This window comes from Plectropomus leopardus, chromosome 17 (assembly GCF_008729295.1).
Source record: "Plectropomus leopardus isolate mb chromosome 17, YSFRI_Pleo_2.0, whole genome shotgun sequence".
Taxonomy (NCBI): Eukaryota; Metazoa; Chordata; class Actinopteri; order Perciformes; family Serranidae; genus Plectropomus; species Plectropomus leopardus.
Genome location: NC_056479.1, coordinates 15,133,726 through 15,152,038, shown reverse-complemented (window position 1 = coordinate 15,152,038; position 18,313 = coordinate 15,133,726). Strand labels below are relative to the sequence as shown.

At 45.3% G+C, this 18,313-nt stretch overlaps 1 protein-coding gene across 1 annotated transcript in view; it reads left to right on the top strand.

The window, feature by feature from the left end:
- Positions 1-18,313, top strand: part of adgrl1a (adhesion G protein-coupled receptor L1a) — a 60,390-nt gene that overhangs the window by 18,400 nt on the left and 23,677 nt on the right. Inside the window, exons 4-6 of the mRNA XM_042504789.1 lie at positions 14,802-15,009; positions 15,230-15,494; positions 17,387-17,714. Of these exons, the coding sequence (XP_042360723.1) occupies positions 14,802-15,009; positions 15,230-15,494; positions 17,387-17,714 (801 nt within the window). The remainder of the gene's footprint in view (positions 1-14,801; positions 15,010-15,229; positions 15,495-17,386; positions 17,715-18,313) is intronic.

Here is an 18,313-nt window from a genome sequence, read left to right as displayed (position 1 = left end):
GCGCTAAACCCTTTTTTTCTTCACCGACAGAGCAACGCAACAGTAGCTGAGAGGGATTTTCACATGGGGGAAGGCAACACAGGGTCCGATAAGCACTTCACACACACCCACTGCAAACGCGGGGTCAGCCCTTATTGGCGATCACAGCAGTGTAACACACACTGCCCCGCACTCACACACTGACTGACCCAGGGGCATGCCACTGCCTTTATCGGCTGCCAAACACCTTTGCTGTCCCTCTGATTTCCAATAAAAATTAAAATTGGGCGCAGTGAGACTGGGAGGCGGAGGAAGGGGGTGGGGGGGCTTGTGTGTGTGCCGCACCTCACAATAGGAATGTTAACACAAACAGCAAAAGGGTTTATTTTAGACCACATGACCTGGAGCGCCACACATTTTAACGTCCCCATGGTAACGGCTGACTTCCTCACGGCACTGCTCAGAGCTCCATGGCAGGTGTGACACACACACACACACAAAAGACTACCTCACACTCGCAAAAGGGGGACACATGGTTGCTCTCTTTCTCTCTCCCTGTGACTCGTCCTCCCCTGAGCAAGCATGCACACACAAACAAGAGCACGCAGCCAAAGGAGCAGACACAGAAAGGATTATGTGGTGTTGTGTTGATCCTCGTTCATGTGAAAATCTCCGCTCAGTCTCCCCTCCTCCCTCTCATGTGTTATTACTCTCAGCGTTGATCCCCTCACTGTGCAGGAACACCTGGCTGGAGGGGAGGAGCGGTGGCACTCCCCTCCGCCGGGCAGACACAGAATTGGGGTGCAGGAAGGGGTGTTGGGATGGTGGGTAACTGGGAGACGTGGGTCTTCTTGGGGTGCAGGGGCTGTTTGATTGATCAGGGTGGGGATATGGGGTCACTCTTTATGCTTTTTCCTCAGGCACAGATGTTGTGGCAAGCCACGGGCTCGAGTCGACGCCAAGCCGCTAACCTTCTCTGCTCTCTTCTTCTTTCTCATGTCTTCTCTCTGGGGTCTCTCAGTCATCCTCCTTTTGCTTATGATCATACCTCTTTTCATGTCCTCTCTTTCTATATTTCCTTTTTTACCTCCGATCCTCGCTCGAAGGTCCTTTAATCTCCATGCATCGCCCCTTTTCTGTCATTTTTCTATTTTTACTCCCTGTCCATCAATCTTATCATTCTACTCCTTTGCTGTCTCTGTCGTTTTCTTTCTTTTACAGGTGGGACAAATACTCAAACACCTAACCATCCAGCTCTGATGGCAAGGCTCAGAGAAACTCAGGGACTTCCAAGCACCTCTTTCAGCCTCTGCCTCTCCTCTGCTCTGCGCTTTTGTGCCCTCGGTTTACCTTTTGAGAGACTTTGTCGAGTCAGGTTGCAGCCACAGTCACAGATAAGAAGTTAACTGAGTTTCCTGCCATTGGGGATTATTCTCTGGTGTGAATATTTTCTTTGCCGCCTACCAAGTGGCAACAAGTGCTCCTCTCGAGTCTCCTCTGCCCTCTGTTCACCTGTCTCTCAGTCAATGTTAGCCACAGCGTTGACCCTCTACAGGCGCGTGACTTTGTTTGTTAGTTCTTTGGAAGTTCGGTGTTGGAGCTTGCTGTCCTATGTGTCCACAGAGGGTAAAGGTAACTTATTTGTACCTGCCTTCTTCTCCTCGTGCATTCTAACCTTGTTTTTTTCTCTCCTCTGACTGCACAAGGGAGCTTGCTCTCTCTCCACGAGGCAATCAAAGGGATGATTAAATAGCTGCTGACTTGCATTTTTCCTCGCCGTGTTTGGAAAAAAAACTTTGTTGATTGCATCTGAAGTATGGGGCGGCTTAGAAAATTGCAAGCTGATCCCTCTGTGATGAAAAGTCCTGCCTGTCTGAGGTGACAAAGAAGAGCCAATTACCCCTGTCCTCTGCCACTCTCCTCCGCCGGAGAGACACGACCACGACACATTCGCTCACACACCCGTACAGAAATAGTATGCACGCACAAGTATTCTACACAGCTTATACTGCGGGCTGCTCTACGTGTTTGTTTTCATCTGACAAAGTAAATACGACCTGACACATTCAGACTCAGAGCTGGAACTGTTCATCCCAAAACCTAGTCACCGTCGCACCACACGCCACTCAAGTCGGCCACTTTTAATTACCAGGAGAGGGGGCGCGTTGCTCTCTTCAGTTCTGCCTCAGCAGAGATTTGTCAAGATTAATTGAATTTGCTGCTGCTAATCGCTCTGGTAATGCCCCATCGTTCACGTCTGGCTGGGAACGCTGGGCACTCTGGCATCACCCAAGGCTGACGCATGTTTTTCATCACTTGTCTCAACAAAAAAAGGTGAACAATAGAGAGATGATGTGTTAAGGTTGTGTGTCAAAGCAGTTGAGATGGTGTGCAACCATGTTGATGGCCGTGTGTGATCTTAGCGTATGACAGGGCCCTCTATGTGCGTGTCACACAGCCGCCATGTTACCAGTCACCTGAAACGGTGAGGTGACAGCCAGAGCCGAGCCCGCACACACACACACACACACACACACACACACCTCTTTGTCGGCCGGGCTCAAACAAGTGTCCGGAACGTGTGTGTTTGTCGCTGTGCGTGGGATCGCTTTGGCAAAATACAACCTCCACCAACAAGTCAAATTGTATCTCATCGAGCCAAAAAGCCCTGCGAGGCCTGCCCGCCACATAGCATTGTTTTTGCCAGCAAGAACAGAACAAGACAAAACGGCTCAACACAACTCTCATTTTGCACTGTCACAGCCTGCTGTAGACTGCTGGATTCCATTAAGACATCACAGATCCAAGCACACAGCTGCGGCGTGTATTTACTGCAGTGGAAACCCTACACTGCAGTCTTAGCACAGATGTACACTGAGTCAAAGTAAATCTACCCTGTGAGAGAACTCTACCTGTCCCCCTGCTCCTCCAGGACACAGTGCTACATCATTATTGACTCCTAATGCTCTCCATTCAGGGCCATCCATGCTAGCCATGCCAGAGCCATTAGACCTAGTGTTGCGCCTCTGCTACTTCATCAGCTGTGATTTATCTTGTTGATATGCACAGGGCAGGTCGCTGAAGAACTGCCTTTAAAAGCGCCTACTCAGGCTGTACAGTAGGGATTCTGCAGAGCTTCTTAGGTAACTCCATATTCTCTGCGTTTTGTGGCTCTGCCACTGTTTCACTTTATGAAATTGATTCTTCCCCGCAAATGTATTCAGCGCTGCCTATTCATTACGAGACATTGCTTTTTGGACACAAAGCCGCCAAAAACGATAGCGGACTTGTTGGGAAGAGTTTGTCAGTCGGAGGAATAATGGCATTGTAATGTGACAAGTTTTCAGGGGAGGAGAGGAGAGAACACTTTGATGTAGCTGGAAATGAAATTCTATTAATATGTATAGGGGCACAATTAGACGTGGGGCTCATAAATGTTTGGTGAATGAGAAGCAGGAGGCTTTGCTCGGGCCGTGGAAAGGGATGACTCTTTACCGTGAAAAATGCGAGAAGGAGAAAAGAGAAGGGAGAGGACGGAAGGAGCTGGAGAGGACACGCTATCTCTCAGAGCCGTGAAAGAGACAGAGGAGGCTAAGTTGTCCTGCAGTACTCCAACACTGTGTGTGCGTGTGTGTATTTGAGAGTGTGTGTTTCTAGCTGTACTCATTAGTGTGGGAGTAATTGATAGGGTTGTAGAGAGCGCTGAGCAGAGTGATTAAGGGGAGAGAGGGCAGTGGCTTATTTCTCAAAAGGGCCCTGAAAGAGAAATGCTGAATGAATCAGACAAACAACCAAGGTGGCCTTAAACTAACCTCCTGCTCACTGTGAGGACAGTTTGATGAGTTTCTGTCTCTTTTTTCTCTGTTTGTCGGTGTGTGTGTTTCCTGAGGTACGTGTGATGATTTTGTGTGTCTGTGCTTAGTGTCTATTTTTCAGGAAAAACCCAGAGTGGAAGAAATGAAGTCTTCTACCGCCCGTATTCTTCTTCTTCCTTTCTGCAGCGCTGAAGAAATCTTCTGTCTTTTTTCTATCTCTCTCTCCTGACACGTCACTGCTGTGCATCACACACATCATTTTCCTGCTCTTTAGAATATCATACTCATTTATATCATTCAGGGCAGTGGTGGGAGAAGTATTCAGACCTATTACTTGCGTTAAAAGTTCTCATACCACTCTGTGAAAATACTCAGTTACAAGTAAAAATCCTGCATTGAAAGTGGTACTTAAGTAAAAGTAAGTGAGAAAAGTAAAAGTATCCAATGCAGAAAAATCTTTTTTAAAAAAGTGACCACACCCCCAAAAAATAAAAATAATAAAAAATAACAGCCAGCACTTCCGAATTAAAAAAAAAAATAGAAAAACACAAACACAAAAAAAATCAAAATTGTATAAAAAAGATCAACCAAAGTTTTAAAAACAGACAATAATACTAAAAATACTTGTACTACTAGTACTACTACTACTAAATATTTACAAAATAGTGGGCAATTTCCTGTGAATTAACTGATTGACTCAACTAATTGTTGCAGCTGTACTTGTATAAACTGTTTGGTAATTTCACGTATAACAAAAATCATTTTTTTAGGAATCCTTGAAATGTTTTTATTGCAAAAATCTTAATTTGTAAAGTAACTAAAGCCATCAGATAAATGTAGTGAAGTAAAAAGACAAATTTTTCCCTCTGAAACATAGTGGAGTAACAGTATAAAGTACAGTAATTGATGAATGTCCTGCATTACATTCCCCCACTGATTTAGGGTGATATATTGTGAAGACACAGTTACATGAAGCTCTGCGGACTGTGAAAAAAAGGTTTGAGCGTTGCTGTATTCTGGTGTTCCCATGCACCCCCTGCAGTTGTTTCAGAGAGGATGAAAGCTCTGGATGCTCTCTGGTCGGTCTCCCCCTCTTCCCTAACCTTGGAGCTAATGATTGCACTCACAGTTGGTGGCGGGGATGTAATGCTTTCTTGCCCCCTGCCCCAGCTTCACAGGACTCGCATTCATAGCTTTGCCATGTTTACCCCTCCAGGCTGAAAATGGCTCCCATTCCCCAGGTCCTCATGGAGGTTGTTTGTCCAGTTTGATCTCGGCATACGATGATAAATGATCAGCACTGCTGCTGATACCGATGCCGCTTCTGCTGTATCGCTGCCAAGATGTGAGGCCACCCCCTACACAGATCAGGCTACTGCTGCTAACGCTCCCTTTTTTTCCTTTTTTAAATTTTGTCTCTTTACATCTCTCCCTATCTCGCTCTCACCTTTTTTTTCTTTCTTTATTGGCAACCCTGCAAGGTGTCGTGACAATTTCACAGGGCTCCCCAGGGACATCAGACTTCCCGCGACACATACACGACAATCACGCCCGCAGCGGGGATCCACCAGCCACGCGCCTTTTTGACACGTGTCTCCCCGAGAGACATGACGATCCACTCGCACACCACTTGCGCCTCAGAAAACACAGTGAAAAAGGCGTGTGTCAGTGTTGTAATGCAGAAGGCGGAGCTGAGAAGCTTGTCCTTCGAGCCTCCAGCTGCTCACGGTCCTCCCCAGAGGAGCGACACAAGCGAGTGCCAAACAGCGTCATGGATGTGGCAGGGGGGCCACGCCTTACCTGTGAGATTCAGCTGAGGCCTTGGTGTGACTCAACAACCTATTGATTCATATGTGATGAGCCTGCTGTAGACGTTCCTCTCATCTCTCTTTTGTCTCTACCCTGTTTTTTTTTCCCCCCCCCCCCCCCCCCCACCATGTCTCTTGGTTTCTCTCTGTGTTTCTGAGACGTTCCACTCTGTCAAGCCCTCCCTTTCCCCTGTTGTTTGTTCTCTTTTTCTTTGATGAGCCAGCCTCGGCCAGGCAAGCCGGCAGCTCCCCATTGATTGGACGGTCGATGGGTTGAGTGTTTTCGCTGGCTTCTATAGCGAGCATCCTGACTCTGTAAATTGAGCAAAGCCAAAAGCACTGCTTTCTTTAGATCAAGGGACTGCTGTAATGTCAACACAGACTTTGAGAGAGAGAGAGAGGGATTCAGCGATCCCTCTGAAGGCAACTAGCCACAGATAGAGACATCCTCACCGCCACCTTCACATCCACCATCCTCCCATCTCTTTCTCAACCTTTCCCACTCTTTGTTTACTTCCGCAGCTCAAGTGGACTCCGGCGCACAGATACTATCGCTCAGTTTTTCTCTCCAACAGGTTCCCGGAGCTGCATTTTTGGGGTGTAAGGGAGGGAGAGAGGGAGGGATGTGGCAATAAGAGTGGTGGAGGTGGGGTCGAGAGTGTGTGGTTGGGGGAGGATTGTGTTGTTGGGGGGGATTATTGATAAAGTTGAAATGAAATGGAAATGGATTTAAACCCAGGTCAGGCCATTTTCCCCTCCTCATTTTCCATTTGAGCCATCCTTTCTCTGAGTAGCCAACCATAGCACAGACAGATAACGTGCTTTTTTTAAAAAGAAAAAAAGAGAGAGAGAGAGAGAGAAAGGACAGCGTTTTATTTAATCTCAATTTTCTCTTTTTTCCTGCACCTGTTTTTTCTTTCGTTCACTTTCCCTCTCTCTCTTCCTTACTGTCTTTCTCTTTTATCTTCCTATCTCCTTCTTTCTCCTTTTTCCGATGCTTGAATAGAAGTGGATCAAAAAGGTAAAGACCACAATGAACATAACAACCACAGCTCGCCCCTTCCTCCCTTCTCCTCCTCCTCCCTTGTCTGCCCTCCTCCCCCCATATCCCCTCCTAACCCGGCACCTTGTGTAGTGGTCATGTTTGATGTTGATATCCCTCCCTTTTTCTTTCTCGATCTCTAATCGCCTCCTCTGCCCTTCTCCTTCTATCTCTCTTTGAACTATAACCAAAAAACTCTAAAATCCTTCTAGATTTCCTCCTTGGTTCTGATGACACCAGCCTGACCCACACGCACGCACACACACTCACTCGCACAGACACTCAAAAAGGCATCACGGGAGGTCAGTCCAGTGTCTATGAGAGATAAACGAGAAAATAACTTCCATTCCTTTCCTGTACGAAGTAGCACATCTCAGCCTAAACTTACAGACGACATACGCTCATATCATCTCATGGATGGCAAATCTCTCCTCTTTTTTCCATCCCTTTCCAAAGCTATCTCACACTGTTGCCTCACGTACACCTGACGATCCACATTTTCATTACATTTCTCAAGTATCTTTCAGCTCATTTCGCCCCTCCAGAACTAAGAAAAAAATCCTCTCTCTCTTTACATTACTCTGTTTCTCCATACTGTATCTCTTTCCCTCTATTTTTGTTTTGTTTCTCAGGACTGATTCAAAGTTTGTCGTTGCTGTAATTTCAAAGCAAAACGTGTTAAGATCACACAGTAACTTGCCAAAGTTGCTCATTATTACAGTATCCCATTTCCAGGTGCTTCAGTCTCTCATTCTGTCTCTGTCTCTTTCAACGAATCACACTTCCATTTAACTCCTTTTTCTTTCACTGTCCCCGTACTTCTTATTTTTCTCTCTTGCGTCTCCCATTCTCTCTTTCTCTCCCTCTCTTCCTCTCGCCTTCCTCTGATTGGTTTATCTCTCAGATCACATCTGGCCATCACAAGCAGCTGCAGGCTCTTTTGAGCATCTCTTACACTCTTCTTTCTCCTCCTCCTCCTCCTCCTCTCCTCTCCCTCTCTCTCTACAGTTCCTCACTGCCACATTTCTGGTCTTTTTATTGCACATGCACTGTGAACTTGTGGCCCCCTCTCCCTCCCAACCCCCCATACCCATACACATCCTGGTTCCCTATGTGTTCAGCGAGGCTCCAGAGGGGGAGGGGATGGGGGAAGGAGGTTTATACCCTGTAGGAAGTGCTCCAGCTTCTTGTAATGGCCTCTCCGATACAGCAGGGCCTCGCCACAAGCACTCCTCCTAAAAAGCCCCAATCAGCATGGCCAGGCACCTCAATCAGCCTCTTAAAGAGGAGAGATAGACCTGACCCATACCCAAGGTCACGGTGAGAATAGTGGCCATCAGTCCCAATGAGCCTTAACTCCATCTCCTGGGGTCCTCGCCCTCCTCAACTCTCTCTGAACCCCGCACTCACATCTGTCTCGGCCTCAGCCATCTCCCTGTCTGGCCCCATGGCTGGATCCATATGTTGGAGGAATTAACTCCTGTAGAGGCTGCCATTAACTGGTTTATGGACCCCCCCTGTCTGTCGTTGTGTCCATGGCTTTTCATTAACATGGATCATTGTCTCACATTTTTCTCCCACCACAAGCAGCCATTTTAGCTCACTCTCCCTGCTTGCGGTGGAATAGCAAGCTACAAAACTATCCTCCTCCTCCTCCTGCTTCCGCCTCACCCAACTGGTTATTTTTATTTACTACTCTTCCTCCCACTAACACTACGATGAATACCCCTCTCCTCTGTCTGCACTCCTGCCCTTACCCACCTTAATCCATCCCTCCACTGCTGCTAAACACACTTCCTTTCTCTGTTTATGGCTGAATTAACATTTCAGACTTGTGTCTTGTCCGTGTGTGTCCAATTAATCCTCACTGATTGATCAGCTGATTGACAGATTTGGATTGGGATGACGTGCACCGCGCAGTGATGATGTCACATGCAAGAGATCCTGTTCAATGAATGTCCAACACTCTGTCGACCTACCTGCTGTTAGGCTATTTTAAGATTATGTCGGTGTCAGCCGCATCTCCTTCTTCCTATCAGTCCCTCTGTCCATTTTCTCACCCTTTTTCGCTGACAGTCTAGCAGAGTACACCACCCACATCATTACAGTATTTCCTTTATCACTGCTGACAGGACCAACTAGTGTCCGCCATATTTTTCTCACCTCCAGTCTGTTTGCTTCTAAAGGAAAAGAGGCAAGAGAAGGAAGCAGTGTAAGACCACTGTGAGCAATCCTGGTATTTCTATAGAGGGTGGGGTGGGAGGGGGTACACGAGGACAGAGCCATCGCTCACACAAACAGCTCTCTACCTGCGATTTGGGAAAGTGAGGGAGAATAAGTGAGAAACCACTGCATCGTGTGATAGGAAAACACAAAGAATCGCTCGGCAAAGGGAGATGGAGAGGGAGAGCGGTCGCTATAGAGACGATGAGTCAGGCAGCATCGCCTCATTAGGAATGACCCACCACACACAAGCAGAGTCATGTGACCGAGGCAGTGCAGACACCCTATTCAGTGGCACAGGGAGATAGGGAAGAGTGTGGGGATTGACTCTACATGCAGAAGCCATTGCATTGTTAGACCCAAAGAACAGAGAGGTGAGTGTGTGAGGCAGGTGGTCATGAATATAAATCACAACCGCTTTCAGGACCTTTATGGAGAGACAGCACCTCTGGGAGGCCGCATTCAGACTAGGGACGTGCAGGGCGGTGGCGGGCAAGGCTAGGCTAACGTTACAGCCGTGCAGGCTTCCTGTTACACCACAGCTCAAGCCTCAGTCAGTCAGTGTATCGTATGCCCCCCTGTCGTCTTCTGTATCTGCAGCCTGTAGCCTCTGCAGCCATGTCCCGACCAACTTTCCTGTCACTCAGTGTCAGCTTCACTCCAAGGCAGATAAGACTCTGCTTTCAACGGACGCTATCTCGAGCTGTTGCCAGCTTTTGGTCTCAGTGAAGGGTATTCTCTGGGGTGAATGTTTGGGTTGATAAAGGTGCCACTTTGACACCTGCCTCTTCCACTGTCTGGACAGTGTGTATGTGCGTGCATTGTCTGGGAGTCTGTGTGTGTCCTAAGGGTGTATGTCTCTGTGTGTATATGTCTGTGCATGGCTGTTTGTATTGTATTGTGTTTTTACTCCCATGACTTGACCCCCCTTGTAGTCTAAAAGGAAGCGGAAACACAATGGGGAGTCCCTCCCGTCTCCTTCCTTATTTCTCTCTTCTCGCTGTCACTATATGTCACTCCTCAGCAGATTAACTCACTCCTAATTCTCATTTCACAGGAAATAACCTATTTACTCTCTCTTACTCCACTCCTCTCTCTCTTCTTGTTTGCACACACAGAACACGCTCACATCCTTCTTCACGCTTTCTTCTCTCTCTTTCTCTCTCTCTTACTCTCTCTCTCTCTCGCTCTGCCTCTCTGTTTCTCTGAGCTGCACACATGCATGCCTACACACACACACACACACACACACACACACACACACACACACGCACACACACAGTAAGACACAGCTACACACACTAATGGGCTGGTGAATGCACATTAACATACCATCAGGAGACCCACTGCACACTCATGCACACACACTAACCCTTAAAGCCCATTAACTGTCCAGCATGGACACGGGGTACCATGCCATGCTCCATTCTGCCCCCTGCTGCCCGCGTGCTGCACCTGCCAGTAACAGGTGTGGGATTCAATTAGAGCAGCATGCTCTCAGCAGTCAGTCCTGTGAGCAGGCCATGACTGCGGACTGGGCAAAGGCTCGGGCCAGCAGAGCCCTCAGATCCCTGTAGCCAAGAAAGAAAAAAAAAACACAACACAAACACTACGAGGACGCCACTTTAGAAACAGCTGCCAACCATTGGCAGGGGGTGTTTAGATCATCAAAGTCGTACATTAACCATCACCATGGCGCTGTCACATCACACATAAAAACACCATGGACTGCAGAAGACAACCAAAATGAAAAGTCTAAATTTAGCCTAAAGCTGTCAGCGCTCACTTTTAATTGCTTTACCAGTCGATCACAAATTGCTGCGAGACACTAATGGGAGATATTTACTGTCATTTCCAGGAAAGTACTGGCGCTTTAATCATTTTATACTGCAGCCTCATATTGACAAGTAACAGCTGACCTGTGCCTGGGAAAGGGATTATGGAGATAAATAGTCAATTATTACAGCAGTATTTCCCTGTATGTGTGGCAGTAATTGGCATGCTAGAGTATGATAGCTACAGCCTGGGTTTTAATCCCTGATAAGGTAAGTTTCATTAGCCATCTGGCTAGTTTGTAGGGTAAAGAAGTGTTGTGTCTGCGCTGCCTTGCGACTTCACTGGGATGATCATGACTGCAAGATTTCCATCCGCACCCAAAACGGGAATTAATCTATTAATCTAACTATCTCTTATAATCCCAGATGGCTCTTACTCGTGCTAACCTGCTCTAGCCAGACTTGGATAATGCCTAAGCTCAAGATTTATGCCTAATGCCTATTGCTTAATACCCCATTCATTCTGTGGTCATAATAGCCTCTTGTGCTATAGACTTTACTGGTAGGGTTTGGCTGTTCCGGCTTCCCGCTGCTACAATCACCCCTCACAGTTAGCGGGAGAGAGAGGCAGGCACAGTGAAGGAGAGCTGGTAAACAGGAAGGCGGTCGGGAAGGCTGGGAAGCACAGGTCAGAGTTAATGAAGCCCCTTAGGCAGGGTTTGCAGGGTGTGAAGCGTGGCCACTGTTTCTGTTTTGTGAATGTATATTTGTGTGTATGTCTGTGTCCTCATGGCCTGCGTGTACAGCCCAGAGGCCGCTGATGAGCCCCTTTGACACTGGGCCCACCCGAAGACCGTTTCATTAGAATAAACCGAGGTTCGCTTTTCGGCAGCCAGGCAGGGTTTGTACTGGAGAGGAGGGAAGAGAGAGAGGAACATAAGGAACAGAAGGAAGGCGGAGGGTGACTGTTAGTGTGTGCTGTGCTGCAGTGTTATTGTGATGATGAGCCCAATAGAGTACACACTGCTACCAATTTGGGACAGGGCTGGAAGGTTAGGTGCAATAATGAACAGAATCATATAGTATTTTGGGGGGTACACTGTGGCAGGCACAATGTAGTGAGAGTAAATTGTATTGCAGACAACAACTATTTTGTTGTTGTGATAGATTATAGTGCATTCCTGTCCGTTAGCTGTATATTGCAGCCAGTCAGGAGTCAGTACTGGACCCGTCTTTCTCCAAAACTGTGCATCAAATCCATTATTTATCATTTACAATCTAGTTTCCCAAAATCTAAACTTTTATGATCTTAATATTTATAGCATTAAATCAGAAAACACAAAAAACAGGACATTTACAATAGTTCTGATGTCCTTTATGTTAATAAGCTTGAAGGCTCATGTTAAAAAAGACAACACCTGTGAAAATGAATCACCATGTTAATATCTTCACACACTGTATAACCAACAGTATAAATTCAATAATGTAAAGCTTTGGAGACCTATTAGGTTTTCCTTGTGTGACCCTCATTATGCCATAAGTTCAGCCCTCAGTCCAGTGGCACTATAGCGCTCAATCCCTATACACCCACTTTTCTCTACACCTCTATGTTGCGAATGTTAACCAACAGAGGACTGCTGGTGGCCTGGTAATGAAGTGGTGTTGTTTTTATGTGATGGCTGGCTTAATTGATCGAGAGCGTGGAACTTAAATTGTGAATGAATCATGAGCACCCTTTTGTATTTTTATTAGGTAAATGGCAAACGTCACTGTGATAATACAATTATTTCCATTGTTGCGCCTGTCTGTGTAAACGCCATTGACATCTACTAATAATAAGACGTATCATGGTCTTTAAGCGTTGTCCCATTTCATAGGGGACGATTTCAGTCACTACCTTGTAACTCTGTTCCCAGGGGGCAATGGGGCACTTGACATTGAGGGGTAGAGGTATTAATAAGAAATGGGATTGGGCCCAATACGTATAGAAGCTTTTCTGCCCTTTACTATCCTGTAATACATATCACTTTCACTGTATCGTGGCAACAGATAAATTGGATGCTAGCATTCATATTAATGCTTTTTTTTGGCTGGTCATCCTTTTTGTGACTGTAGAGAACAGGCTTGCGTGTTTGTGTTTCTTTGTCCTTTATTCTACCTTGAGGCAGAGTGTTCCTGGCTTTGTTTATGGGTCACCTACATGCAGAGCTGCTGTATTGCTTTCTGCATGCTGTTTATTTCTCTATTTACAGTAGCATTGTACTTTTGAGGCAGTGTCCTACTTTTAGTGGTTGTTTTTTCCCCCCACTCTATAGCTTTCTGCTGCGATAATACCTCACCCTTTACGGCCTTTATTTGAAATGCTTTGGAGCACAACTTCTATTTATTCGCAGCGAACCCATGCTGTGTCCAGATTGATAAAAATGTCATTTTATTGTGGTGTGAGGGAGAGTTGGCACAGATGTTAGTCAAGAAATTCATTGTTCATCTGTCTGAAAACACTAGATTTTACCATTGCTCTGAACATTATTTTGCATATTTCAGTCACCCACGTTCATATTTGCAAAGCAAACACCTCAGGCGTCCTTGCTTTCAAGGGAGCATTTTGGTTCAACAATGGAGCATGACAGGCCTCCTCCCTGTGAAGAGTTTGTATTCAGAGTGTTTATTTATGCCTGAGCTTGATTAGATTCCCATTTGGCTGCCGGTCCCACTCCCTGTTGGACTCCCTCAGACCGAGCAGGCTAATATCTAAGTGGCCCAGCACCACAGATCACCAGCCACTACCCACGACAGCAGGACAGGCTAGTGAAAAGAGAAAGCTGGATTTACAAAAGCCTGAAGCTCCTCCATCTCTCTATTGCGATTCTCCTCCTTTTCCAGACTCCATGCAATATTCAAGACAGTTTGAGCCTACGCTGATCCATCACTCTAACAGTCACAGTGTGACAGCATACATATGTGTGTTGCCGTGTGTGTGCACCATCCTCGTGTGTATTGGGGTGGTATGTGTGCATCCTTGTGTGCTGTATGTCATCTGTGTCCAAATGCCCCTGCAGTGTCCAATTAGTTCAGAGATGCGTTCAATCATGAGGTGACCAGCAGGTGTCTGGTTCTGTCGCAACCCCGAGCCAGAGAGCCACATAAATAAGCTGGCAGAGGAGACGTGGGGACTCCTCAGCTGTTTTATTCTGTAGTGCCTCCAACTCTCTGTCTCGCTTTCTCTCTGACGCCGGTACCCCTGTGATGTCAGAGTGGCGAGGATGCCAGCAGCTTTTCTCATAGATCACCTGACGTGCCCGGTGGTCCCAGGGTATTCTCTCTGTCAGGCAGGGACACACTGCATCAGCCAGCCAATTTACACCACTCCCCAGTGGATGACCTCCACCTGCCGAAAGTAGACAATCCTGTGTGTGCTTGTTTGGATTGTGTGTAAGGCTTCCCAATGTATTTTTTGTGTTTGCGTCTTTGTCTGTTTGCAATAGGGACTGTTGTTTGTGTCTATATTTGTGTATGTGGGTGTGTGAAGCCGTTGTGGACGAATGGGAGGCCTGGCCAACCTCACATTTTACCCCAGGACGCTTTTTTCTTTGAGGCATTACTCTTGACTGAGAGCCAAATTTGAGTCCTAATAAAACAAGCTGCACAATTACTGTTTTACCACCCAGTAGCAGAGCAGAGAAGCAGAGGCCTTTGAAATAGAAAATGCACAATCAAATAAAAAGTAGGCCAAGATAAATTAGATTAGAGACTACATCCAAGCCGCGGCGGCAGCCAGAAATCTCCCATTTATCATATCCAGACGCTTTCCGACCACAATGCTGATGTTCTACAAATGAGCTTTTATATGTTCCTTCATTTTAAATCTGATATTGTGCCTCACCTCACTCTTCCCTCCTCCCCTCTCTCCCCCATTCTCCTCCTCTTTGTCTCCTTTTCAATTCTCAACTTACTTTTATCTACTCACATCTTTATTCCGTCCCCTCCGCGTCTCTCTCCTGTTCTATATTCCATGGTCTTTGGCCTTTTCCTGCTCCCCCCTCTCCCTCCCCTGCCATCTCCATGATATCTTTCACTTTTACAATGCTTTGTTTTGATTTTCTATCTCTTCCTTTCTCCTTCTGCTTCTCTCTGCTCCGATGCACCTCCTCTGCTCCAGTATTTGTGTGTCCTGGAACACTTCTGCGGGTTCAAGCGGCCAGCTCTCTGCAGGAGGCGGAGCACCAGGCAGGGGCGTGGTGTAAGGACCCACTGCAGTCTGGGGACCGTCTGTACGTCATGCCCTGGACCCCCTATCGCACAGACATGCTGTATGAGTACGCCTCCTGGGAAGACTTCAAACAGAACCGAGCCACCACCACCTACAAGTGAGGGCGCCTCCCACTGTCCTGGATGATCAAATAGCATCTGCTGCTGTATTGATTTATTGGCTTTTGATGTGGCTATGGATGGCGATAGCAGAGCGGTCCCACTGTGGTGTCAGCTTGCTCACAATGAGGCCATCTTGTAGGCTTGTGTCATGCCGAGGAGATAAATTGATTTGTTCTGTTGAATATCTGCACTACTCATGCGATGCTCTCTCAACAGGTTGCCCAACAGAGTTGACGGCACGGGGTTTGTTGTGTATGATGGTGCGGTATTTTACAACAAAGAACGCACGCGGAACATTGTCAAGTATGACCTACGGACGCGTATCAAGAGCGGCGAGGCCATCATCACAAACGCCAACTACCATGACACCTCACCCTACCGCTGGGGAGGGAAATCAGACATTGACCTGGCTGTGGATGAGAATGGGCTCTGGGTGATCTACGCCACCGAGGCCAACAACGGACGACTGGTGGTCAGCCAGGTGGGAGAGCAGCGCTGCACAGAAGGGGATGAGATGTGGATTATATATGCAGGAGTGGATTATGTCAAAATCTCATCTGAGTAGTCAGGCGAAAGGTCACATGTCACACATGAACAACTTACTATGGAGATTACACAGGTGCAGTGGCAAATGAGATGATGTTGGCCAAGAAGAATAGTCACATAAATATTATATGCAAAAGGTTAAGCCTAAATACAAATCCCATCATATCCAAAAACTAATCTTCACTAGCAGGGTAAATATTTGATTTGTTTTATTGTTGCACAACCAGTTTATTTCTTTCTTTAAACATTTTATGATTTTATTACTTAAAAGCATAAAAAAGTGGCATTATGTTATCAACTCATTTGTATAGCAATAGTTTAAAATCATATACTGTGCATACTATTTAAAACAAAGTCACATTACTTTGTCCCACTTACTTGACAAACTCAAAACATCATCCATCACTGTGAACTTTGCAACATTCATATTTTAATGCCACTTGGTTCTTTGTTTCTTAACAAACAAAACTGCAATCAGGCAGCAAGTTTCCACACAAACACATTTTGAATTAATGTGCTGTTCAGATAGACGGGTCCCATTTATTATCACTATCTTTGACCTAACCAGGAAATTGTTTTTCTAACTGTATAAGTTACACTATCCATCTAACATAATATCAAACCCCGCATGAGCTATGAGAGTGTAAAATAATGGAGCAACAAAGTCATAAATAAGGAAGTGATCACTTTCATCATCAAGACATTGTTTGGGTTCTGGGGAATTTATTATTTTTCCGACAGAGCGCAAAAAGACGTGGAGGTCTCTTTTAAGCCTCGCCATGCGGTTTGAAGGTATATTGAGCAGACGCAGCTTTGCATAAAGGCATAGAAATATCTCTTTGGAAGCAGAGGGTTTAATTAATTTTTAAATGTTTTTCGGAGTGCTTACAAATCTTTACATTATTGTACAGAGGTACTCTTTGGGCTGCTGTGGGCTCATGTAAGCGTGTAATATGGAAAATGTTACGTCAAATTTCTTTTTTAAACGGCCTTTATAGATGCCTAATTAGAATGCACAGTTTTGTTGACTAGCCATTCTACATTGGATTTTTGTCATTATTAAAAGACTTAACCTTTGAGCTGCCGCTGTGAGAAACAGGGATGATCTTAATGTGTAGTTTTCCTGACCTGAGGTTTAAACTTTGACCAGTTAAGTTGTCTTAATGTAAGAAAACACTCTGAAAACAGTCAAAATTTAATACAATTTAATCTATATGGTTAAACACTGTCCTAATAAATATTGCATGAGAGCCATTTGAAATTGTTGATCACGTTCTTCAATAACTGATACATATATTAAATGCCACTGAAATGTATGGTGCATTATGAACATTGCAAATTATGCCTCAAAACGTGACACAAACTCATCAAAATAAAAGTTAACAAAAATATATATTGATATATATTGAAAACAATATTGTTTTGGGAAATAAATCATTAGGAAATGTGCCTGATTATTATGAAGACATTTTCATTTGGTAAACACAATTGCATTGCATGAAATCACAATAATTTTAGTGACTAGTATTTATAGTGCCAAATAGGGAAGGTTGCAATGTTTAATGGATTAGTTGACAAACAGTATACATCCCTCGTGGGCAAGCCTAAACTAGCTATTCTACATGCCCTTAAACTGCACACAGAGAAACTACATCAAGAGATCAAATGCAAGCAGAATACTTTTTATGAAACATGACCCATTACAATTTTGACCTCTATGACCGAGAATCTGAAGAAAAAAAGAAAATCTCCTCAAAACTGTCTCTTTAAGCTTCTCAGAATGATCGTTAAGCTCTATTAAGTCTTTAATGTTACCTCTTTCCATAGGTGAACCCTTACACCCTGCGCTTTGAAGGCACCTGGGAGACAAGCTTTGACAAGAGGATGGCGTCCAATGCCTTCATGGCTTGTGGTGTGCTTTACGCAGTGCGGTCCGTCTACCAGGACGATGACAGCGAAGCAGGCGGCGACTTGGTGATGTATGCCTACAACACCAATCGTGCCCGGGAGGAGCCTGTCAACATCGCTTTCCCCAACCCCTATCAGTATATCTCCTCTGTGGACTACAACCCTCGAGACAACCAGCTTTATGTCTGGAACAACTATAATGTGCTGCGGTACCCACTGGAGTTTGGGCCACCAGATCCCACTACAGGTAAGGAGTGATCCCACAGAAAGAATGCAAAAGCAGTTTACGTCACAATTTGTAAATTGGTGAAAAACTAGAAGCTAATCACAAAAACGTATGCAAATGTTTCCCCCAATTATACTTGTTTTTTATCTGAGCTCAAGTTAACATCAGACAAATTGGTAATAAGCTATTAGAGTAACATTGATTTATTCATGAAGATTTTAAATTGAGACTTAAATAAAAAACATCCCACTAGAATAAAAAGGCCAAAGGCATTGAGTCAATATAGGGGGGGACTAAGTCTCCAGGGAGGTCATCCCCAGAAGAAATTCCAAATTTGAAAACTCATTTCCTACTATATGATATAATTTATTATAGCAAGTACAGCTATACAGTGTACTATATGAATATGAAATTAATAAAAGCTACTACTCTTAACAAAAATGACGTATACAGTGCAACATAAATGACTGATGCTTTACTCAGGCTTAATGTGAGCTATCTGACAAATATAACGAAGACATTAATTTTAGTTGAATACGGCCGTGAGCCTTGTTCTGCTGTGGTATGGCTTCGCCATTTGAACAAACCACACAAGGGTTTCCCACACATTTATTTAATTG